Genomic DNA, 10,132 nt, shown 5'->3' with positions numbered 1-10,132 from the left:
TATATATATATATATATATATATATATATATATATATATGAAATGTTATATATGTGTATATTTTGCGTTAGTCATAAGAATAAAAAAATATATGTAGTATTTGTTACACATTTTATTATTGTATTGCACAATATACATTTTATATCTGCATTAAAGTAATAAGAATTAATATAATTTATATATACAATTCATTACTGTAATGTAAAATATATTGCATTACAGTAATTAATTTATATGATTTTTTTAATTAATAAAATTATAATGCATTTTATACAGCATGGTAGCCTACAATTAGTTTATTTTAAAAAATACAGAATAATTGAATACAGAATGTGTATCATTGGGAAAAATCTAAGGAAATTCAAAAAAACTAAATTAAATCATCTACACTCTTTATGGTTATGAGAGGTGCAAATGTGCTCAATTTAATTCATGTAGATTTAAATTCAATTTATTTGAATTATGCGGATGTCAAATACAATAAATCTCAAAAAAATAGTCTTCATGCAAATTAATACATTTCTTTCTATTGATTTTTGGGGTGAAATATGACGCAAGCATTTTCTTGACATTTTATAAGATGCATCCATTTATTTGTAAGTGATACTGGTTCTCATCCAAGAGATGCTCTATACCAGGGCTATCCAAACTCGGTCCTGGAGGGCCGGTGTCCTGCAGAGTTTAGCTCCAACCCTAATTAAACACACCTGAACCAGCTAATCAAGCTCTTACTAGGCATAGAAACTTCCAGTCAGGTGTGTTGAGGCAAGCTGGAGCTAAACTCTGCAGGACACCGGCCCTCCAGGACCGAGTTTGGGCACCCCTGCTCTATAGCTTTTGCTGCTGTAATCCAGCTTAATGAAGTCTAATTAAGATCGGCTGACCTTGTCCTGCCGACTGACACCCTCCAGCTCTTTTTTGTTCCAGCTCACATGCTTTTGTTTTCACTCTCAATTCCTCAGTGGTCGATTTCGTTTCTCTCTCTGCCCTCTTTTCACATGATCTTTGGGGTTTAATCTGTGAATACAGGAATACACACTGTAATAAAGCCTTATTGTGAGACGAGTGTCAAATAAATTATAGCTATACTGCATATTTTGTCCTCACACTTATCAATATTTGCCTTGATGGAGAAGGGCTATTGTTTGTTTTTGACTTTATTTTTGTTTGATCCCACCATCTATTTGTTGCACTGATGAAAGTCTCCAAACTCTAGTAGATATTTTCTATGTATGTGAATGTGATGTTTACTAGTGCAAAAGGAAAGCATTTGGTATAGTTTATTGTACAGTCAGACTGATATTTAGACAAACTACTGCTGCAACGTAAAATGCACAAACAAAAGCTTAAATCAATTTAAATAAAATAAGTTTCAGTAGTTCCTGTAAAAAACTATTTTGCATGAGCTAATTCACTCCCACAAACTTATTTTTTTTTAACATGCGTCTAGAGAATCTAATGTAATGCATCCGTAGTTTTAACCTCTCCCTTTAAACTTTAAGTCAATGTCGTATTGGAGCACAGAGGTCCAAAGTCTAGAGTAAACAACTGCCTTTTTAGCTTATGAAGGAGTTTGCTGAGAATAGCTTACACGGATAGATTTAAAGTGAACTAATTTAATTCTGTGTTTTTTTCCAGTCTATAAATATGGATGTGCCACAGCAATTGCTCGACAAATATATATATATATACTTTTTTTTTTTTTTTACCCATTGAATAGCCTTTTCTTAAAATCATAAATGTATTTCTTTAAGATTAATAACTTGGATGTTTAAAAACAAAATCTTCATCTCCAGCTTATAGATATTATTCCTAAAAGACAGAAGCGAAGTCTAAAACTGAAACAAAATCAAAAGATTTTGCTTTGTTTTTTAGATCAGAATCTTATTTAACATGTTAAATGTATGCACATCTTGTAAGACATTACAACAATGGTTTCATAAAAATAACATATTAAATATGTTAACAATTATTATTATTAACAATATTATTAAAAATTCATGAGTAATATGCATTTAGAAATGTAGATATCCCATAAGTCCACAAGGAAAAACAAATATGCAATCTGTGCATTCAAATTAAAGACAAAATACAGCGCTGCAAATCATGTTGCACCATTCCTGAATGCTACTATTGTTGTAAATGTTTTATTATTATTATTAATATTACTCCTGCTGCTGCTACTATTAAAATGATCGCTGTATAGAGATCTTTAAATACGTGAGTTAAAAATAATATTGACATATTATTTTGCAAAATTATCCAGCATTTGTACATTTAATTGTCTAATTATCCAACATTTACATTTGTACTTTTAAATTTGTTTTAAAAAATATATATATACTAAGTAAATGCAACCAATCCCTGTTGGTCAGTATAAGTTTCTTTTTTTTTTTTGGTAAGCATTCATTGTGGAGGCTTTTTAGGCCACACCTCCTGCAGAACTGCCTAAATGATGAATAACTGGTCGAGTGTCAAGCATGGATTCATTTCAGGTCGACTTCTCTATTAGCTTAAGGACAGTCCAATGGGGTTTTTTTAAGCATTTTAGCCATGCAGATGTGGAACCAATCCCTGTTTGTCAGTATAAGTTTTTTTTTTTTTTTTTTTGGTAAGCATTGTGGAGGCGTTTTAGCCCACACCTCCTGCAGAACTGCCTAAATGATGAATAACTGGTCGAGTGTCAAGCATGGATTCATTTCAGGTCGACTTCTCTATTAGCTTAAGGACAGTCCAATGGGGTTTTTTTAAGCATTTTAGCCATGCAGATGTGGGCGCTTGCTTTTGGCGCGTCATGTATTAACCATGTATCTTAACTGTAATTCAGCTAGAGGTCATTGAAAGATGACTATTTTCTGATCCAGATCAGAACTTGATTTTACTCCAGGAATAAATCATGAAAGTCTTACTAATAGAGAAAATTACTTATTTATAAACACATTTTAGTCATCATCTCCCCGTTTACATGTATTAGGCTTGGCTTTGCAATTAATAAAACAGTCATGTTACATAAATTTAGCAAGTTATATAAATCTAGACTCTGTCTTTTTCCTGCCAGTGGCTGCATTAGCAAAACCCAAACTATTTTGAGTGTCATTTGAACACACTTACCAAATTACTGCTGTTTTTAATACTATTTACCAGTCATATTACTCTTACTAATTATATACCTTTTTAAATAATTGAAATGATCGTTTTATGAAAAGAGTCGGGTTTATACTCTATAGATTATACCATAAATATTTTCAAACGTTCATGTTATACATTTAACAGAATTATATCAAATGTCCTAAGAGAAAATAAAGCTGATATTTGCTTGCAAGTGAAGAATAATCACTTAAAAGCAGATTCATATTTTCATATGTGCATTATTCTATTTAGATTTAATTCAAATTTTTATTCTAGTTACATCAAAGTCATTATTTGTTCATCATTCAAAAAAAACAAAAACAATAGACAGTGTAATAGCAGTAATAAGCTTTAGTTATTTATTGCTTAATAATCTATTTGACTTATTCAATATTTCAAGTTAAATGCAATTAACATGTTTTTGTAGTACGAAACCAAAATCTGAAGTTTTACCTACTTATTCTTGGTTTATGAAAAATGAATATAAATGTGAGTTTTCATGACTTATTAGGGTTTACAGTAGCAATGTTATGTATAATTGTTGTAATATTTATTGCTGTAGCTCATGTAAGAAAGTCAATGATTATAATAATATTTGGTGTCTAAAGTTTTTCTTTTTTCCTGGCAGATTCTGCATTAGTAAATCCAGAGGCAACGGGGACAAAGTCTGCAAAACACACTCAAGACATTACAGCAGATGTAGCGACAACCCTACTCCAGCTCATCTCCCAGCAAGCCTCCGAGAGCAGACGTCCTGCTGCAGACCTGTGCCCCGGCCGGGGACCCTCCTCTCCCCCGAGCGCCACCCCACCGCCAGCTTCCTCTTACACCCCCTCGCCCGCAAGCGCTGCTCCGGAAACTCAGTTCACCCAGGACCAAGACCTGAGGTACACCCTGGGAGGAGCCGCCGGCCCTTCCTGAACCGTTCTCTGAACCTGATCTTTTTGTTCATTGTCATTTTTTTTTACTTAATGTGCTTTAGCCGCTAAACTTAGGTTTACTACATATTAATATATTTCTTTCTTCCGTTAACGGAAAAAGTGAATGTTGAAGGAACTGTTCTTGAATGCGAATGGATGATGTTCATCCCTCCCACAGCGTTATTTGGAGAGCATCTTTTCCCGCGTCTCCGACTGTGACGGTCTGTGAGTTTTAGCCATGTGTGATTTCTTTGAGGGCTGCGTAAATGTCTAAATCAAGCTACTTTCTTTAGTGCTGTTGTGTGTAAAGCAAGAGACTCGATCCGGCTTGTGCTACTTCATCCTTTCTGATTCCGTACAAAAGGCATGAGGAAAACTTGAAGTCATTTGCAGTACTTGAGTGAGGCCTTTGGTTTCACAGATTCATATTAGCTTGTGCAAAAGATGTGTTCTTATTTTGATTTTTGGTGGGTGGGGCGGGGGGGGTGTATGTCCTCATCCAAATGTTGTTTTCAGGACCACAAGGTTTAGCAAAGTTCATTTAAATCGAAAGCATCTTCAGAAAGACACTGAACTGACTTGAATTTTAGCGCCAGATTTGCCAGTTTTGATTTGACTCTGCCAAGTGTACATGTTGTAAACTGATAATAAATGAAAAATGTGGCCGAGTAAAATGTGTCTGGTACATTTTATGTAAACATATGCATGTCCATTTTATCATGCACATTTATATGCACACTTTGAACATTTTGTAGTGCTGCATTAGATAGGATTTCTGAAGTGCATGCAAAATATGCTGCCATAATACTAGGGTTTTGTAGATGATTGCCATGACATTGCTATGCGGTGGCTGTTTTGAGTATGTTGCTATGTGGTTACTAGGGTGTTGAGTGGATGTTCAGCAGTTTTATTCTGCACCAAGTGCAAAAAAAAAAAAGGCAGATTAGTGAAAAAAAGCCAAATCTCTTGAAAATGTAGTAACACACCTCTACAAGACGCATGGTTTGAAGCAGCGTGAAAGAAGAGAATAAAAATTTAAGGCAGGTAAGATTTGCTTTTAAATACTTTAACTGTTAGAAACATAACTAAAATCTACTTAACTGAAGTTAAATGACTCAAAGTTATAAGTAAATCTACCCCCACTGCTGTTGAGTATTATATTAAAGTAATAATAATCGTGCTGTCAAATGATTAATCGCGATTAATCGCATCCAAAATAAAAGCTTTTGTTTACAAAATATATGTGTGTACTGTATATTTATTATGTAAATATAACTACAAACACGTGCAAGTATTTAAGAAAAATTTTTATATTTTATATATATATATATATTTATATAGTGAGTACATGTAAATATTCGATTAATCACAATTAATCTCATCCAAAATAAAAGTTTTTGTTTACAAAATATATGTGTGTACTGTATATTTATTATGTAAATATAACTACAAACACGTGCAAGTATTTAAGAAAAATGTTTATATTTTATATATATATATATATATTTATATAGTGAGTACATGTAAATATTTTCAAAACATAAAATGTGTGTATTTATACGAACACAAAATATAAACAGTACACATATTATGTAAACAAAAACTTATTTTGGATGTGATTAATTGCGATTAATCGTTTAGCAGCACTGAATAATAACAATACAACATTCATGCCTTGACGTTTAATATAAAGGCGTTTGTTTTAATCAAGAAGCTTTTTTTCCCCCTGTTCTTTCAGGCCGTTTCTCATAGATGCCAAATGGAGATTTAGGACACTGGCATTGAGTGCTGCTAACAGCATGGCTCAAATCGGGGGATTTGGGAAGGTCGAGACGTGCACTTGTCAGATTTCATCTGTGAGCAAATGCTGCATTAATATGCGAGTGAGAAAATTTGTGTTCAACCATCTGCAGAATGTGGCATTAAAAAAACAAGCTAGCCGGCCTGAGTGGTCCACAGCTGCTGACATGGTCATTAGATATTGAATTTTTTGGTTTGTTCCCAGTGGAATTCAGGACTTGGGAAAAATGTGAGTAGAAGAGCAAGGACCATTTGTTGCACTTTTTTGGTATTTATTTTAGTTACATTAGTCTGAAAATGCTTTGAAATGTATTTAGTTAATTCAATGTGTGCCTTAATTGAGCCAGGTATAACACTGCAGTTCAAAATACTTGTCATTAGGACTTTTTTTTTTTTAAATAAATAATTTATACTCACCAAGGCAGCATTTATTTGATCCAAATTCAGTAAAAACATAATATTGAAGTTTAAAATAACAGTTTTCTATTTGAATTCATTTTAAAATGCAATTTATTCCTGTGACGTGAAGCTAAATTTTCAGCATTACTCCAGTCTTCAGTGTCACATCATTCTAATATGATGATTTGCTGCTCAAGAAACATTTATTATCAATGTTGAAAGCAGTTGTGCTGCTTCATGTTTTTGTGGAGCCTGATATTTATTTGTTTAAAAGAACAGCAGTTATTTGAAAATGTCTTTTACCCACTTTTGACCAATTTATTTTGCCCTTTAACCATGAAATATTTACATAGTTTCACAATTACAGTAAATGGGATATAGTATATATGCTTTTTATTTTAGTGAGAATGTAAAACCAATTCTATTGAAAGCTTCTGTTAACTGTTTGTTTAATAGACAGACAGTTCATATCCAGATACTGTGCTAAAATCCTGGCTGAAATGTTGTAGCAGTGACTGAGTTTCACTCATTTCCTTTAGTCTCAAATAAGAGTTGAGAAGCAGGTCTGAAGATGCTGACGACAGCTTGATTAAAGCCATTTTTAGTCACTATTTTTGGTGCTCAGCTAAATTTGTAGCTCTCGCATGAACACTTGTGCTGAAATAGACCAGACGGGCAAAGCCGGAAACCTTTTGATTTATTTGATGTTTGAGCGCTTAATGTTTATTAGTTTATCTCACGCAAAATATTAGGGGTAAATGTTACCTAGATGTTTTTTACAGGTCAAATTGTATTTGCTGTCTAAAATGTTTTGGCGTTTTCATTATTTTCTATTAAGCTCATGTTTTATCCGCTAGATGTCGCTAGTAAGTCTTCTGAGCAGTGGGCCTGAATGTCATTGTGTTGAGAGAGGATCTTGTCCTGCTGGAGAGTTTGCGTATATAACTTAAAAGGGTTTTTATTCTTTTTGAAAGAAAGACTTCAGAGACACCTGTAGTCTCACAAGTTTAAGACCGTTCACAACTTTTAAAGTCTGTTACATAAAAACATAGCCTAGAATGGTCTAATTTGATACTGAACAGTCTGATTACCGTTTGGTTAACTGCTAGTTAGTCATATTAATAATGATCTTTAAAAAAGCATCATATGACCCCTTTAAGGCACAGTCTCAACATAATGGCTATATTTATGCAACTGGCCCAGGTGTGAATTTGCATCACAAAATCTTTCAAGTGTTGCTTCAGCTGCTTAATGTCCACTGTTGCTTTAGTATTTAATTTACATTCTATATTGATTAAGTTTTTAACCAGCTTTTAATTTTATATTTTCAGGTTTCATTTTTAATGTAAGTTTTAGCAACTGTATAGCCTAACTGTATTTTTCTAAATTCCTTGATGTTTATCTTTTAGAAATGTTAACATTTCTATTTTTAGTAATTGAATTTTTATGCTTTATTTCAATTAACAAAAGAAATACATTTTTATTAATTTGTTTACAATAACAACATTGAATGTTTCCTGATTTTTGTCTGCTAAATTTTTTAAACTTATGCAGAATTATTTGAAAACCATCATTTATACTGTGTAATAATAACATGCCAAACATTATTTAAAATGTGTTTTGGATGCATTTTATACATATGGTTGTCAAAAAGGTATGTAGAAACTTAAGTCACTTTTAAAATATCTGATTGACATTCATCCAAGTTATCATCTTTTGTGTTACAGAATACAGAGAAAGCAAGTCATACAATGTTAGGGTGACATGAGGGTGAGTAAATAAAGGATTTTCATTTTTTGGTGAACTATCCCTTTAAGTCAGAGCCACTGTAACTGGACAAGTTATTGATGCTGTGCTAAGCATCAAATCAGTGTCACTCCTGGTGATTTTCAACATCAACACAGCTATTTAGAATGTGTCAAACTGAAGTATACATTGAAATTGGTTGCTGACATGAATTATTGCCCTCTCTCTATATTTCTCTCGCTCTCTATTAATCTCCTATTCACAAATAGAGGCCAAAAGAGGCTCAGCCAGCTGGATGAGATTATCTCTTTTTTTCTGATTAGAAATCAACGTCAGCACACCCCCCTAAAACACGCGAGTGTACCATCCTCTCTCTGAGCTCCGCCCCTCTCCGTCCTCCCGGCTGATATAAGGACGCCCACACCGACTCCAAACACTGTGAGAGGGAGAAAACCAGAGGTCACACTGATAAGAGAAAGGAAAAAAAGAGGCCGCCGGCATATCTGAGAGGCTCAACAGACAGACAAATCAGAGAAGAGTCAAGGAGAGAGGAGACCGCACCACCAGCACTGAAGAAAGCTGCCTGGAGGACGCCACGTGTGTGTGCATATATGTTGAGACAGGCATAGGTAGATTCCAGGGATATTTGTGAGACTGACAGAGGACCAAAGCACATCATGGATCCCTCGAGTCCCTCAGAGGGCCCCGTGGAACCCAAAGAAAGGAGGAAAATCCAGTTCGCCGTCCCGCCAACAGAACCGACTCAGCTGGACCCTCGGCAGGTTGAGATGGTAGGACTTTCGCGCACACACACGCTGACTGGTAGCAATGACCCTTTTGGGCCCTAAGCTACTTTATCCTGGTGGAGCAGTTTAAAGTCACTTTGAAGTGTTAGTGTGCATGATGGTGACTTGAACATTTTCTGCAACTCTTGAACCTGTCAAGAACATGTCTGGGTCATATTTCAAGCCAAAATCAGATTTACTTAAAACAGATAAGTCTTATTTTTAGTTCTTTAAGAAAAATTCCATTGTGACATTTTCATGAATTTAATGCAAAATAAAAATGGAATTACTCTAATGTAAAAGAAATTGATATATTTTCATTTTTATTGTAGTTTTTTATTTATGCTATTTAAATTTTTTATAAAAAGTAAAACTTGAACATTTTTTAAAAATGTAACATTTTTAAGAACATTTTAAAAAAATTTAAATAAAATATATTTTTTTAATCTGTTACATGAATTAGAATCTAATGAGTGTAATGGAATTTACAAAAAATACAAATGTACAACTTATAATGCGAATGTGTAACTTACGTATGCTATTCTATGTATGATGTTTTATTTAAAAAATCTTTTATTTATTTATATTATTATTTATAGTTTATTAATAGTTTATTTAAAAATCTTTATAAAGTTTTAAAAAATCAAATGTTTAAAATGAAGATTAAAAAATAAGTTCTGTTACAATACAAAAGGGAATCTAATGAAAGTAAGGGAAATTACAAAAAAAGTGTATAACTTTTTATTCATGCTATTTTAATAAAATTAAAAAAAAAGTAAAAAATAAAAAAGTACCATTTTAAAATAAAAAATGTTACAGAAATGAGAATCTAATGACAAAGGACGTCCTGGGAGAAATGTGCTTATTTATTTATCATTAAAGTAATGCCCAAATGCAAAACAATCTTAATGGTCCGAAAAATAGGCTTCATATTCTTGATGTAAAATATAATTTCTCAATTTTTCTTTTAATTTTGGGGTCAAATGTGACCTGGAGTTATGTTTACCCTACACACTCACTGAGCACGCTCATAAAACGCGAAGTTTTAAGGCTATAAATCTGTCCTGGAAATGGTAAACGGTGTGTGACCTGGACTGGGGTGAGTTGATGTTCTGAATACCTGGATGTGGTTTTATTGCCTCTGCATGCAGTGGGTAAATTGCATCGTGTTCATGTGCATGTTTCTAAGTCCACTATTGATTTTGGCCTTCAGTTGCATTGCACATACATTTTTGAGATAAAGAGGTGCACGGATGGCCGTGAATTAATTTTTTTCTAGATCTCTGAGAGTGCAGATGCAAGACTGTGTGTGTGTGTGTGTGTGTGTGTGTGTGTGTGTGTGTGTGTGTGTGT

At 33.4% G+C, this 10,132-nt stretch overlaps 2 protein-coding genes across 7 annotated transcripts in view; both read left to right on the top strand.

Annotated features, from left to right (window-relative positions):
• cdk12 (cyclin dependent kinase 12) overlaps positions 1-4,723 on the top strand; it is a 26,467-nt gene extending 21,744 nt beyond the window's left edge. For 3 of the 5 annotated variants that reach the window (XM_016455886.1, XM_016455887.1, XM_016455885.1), the window contains one exon: positions 3,758-4,105. In XM_016455886.1, coding sequence (XP_016311372.1) covers positions 3,758-4,050 — 293 coding nt within the window. In that variant the 3' untranslated portion in view covers positions 4,051-4,105. Of the gene's footprint in view, positions 1-3,757; positions 4,106-4,162 lie in introns of those variants that run through there. The other 2 variants (XM_016455888.1, XR_001631519.1) reach the window with 2 other exon arrangements.
• Positions 4,724-8,372: 3,649 nt separating this feature from the next.
• The window catches only part of ppp1r1b (protein phosphatase 1, regulatory (inhibitor) subunit 1B), a 20,218-nt gene continuing 18,458 nt past the window's right edge, over positions 8,373-10,132 (top strand). For both annotated transcript variants that reach the window (XM_016455902.1, XM_016455901.1), the window contains exon 1: positions 8,373-8,785. In XM_016455902.1, coding sequence (XP_016311388.1) covers positions 8,672-8,785 — 114 coding nt within the window. In that variant the 5' untranslated portion in view covers positions 8,373-8,671. The remainder of the gene's footprint in view (positions 8,786-10,132) is intronic.

This window comes from Sinocyclocheilus anshuiensis, unplaced genomic scaffold, assembly GCF_001515605.1.
Source record: "Sinocyclocheilus anshuiensis isolate Anshui unplaced genomic scaffold, SAMN03320099.WGS_v1.1 scaffold379, whole genome shotgun sequence".
In the NCBI taxonomy this organism is placed as follows: Eukaryota; Metazoa; Chordata; class Actinopteri; order Cypriniformes; family Cyprinidae; genus Sinocyclocheilus; species Sinocyclocheilus anshuiensis.
This window is presented reverse-complemented; position numbering and strand designations above follow the sequence as displayed.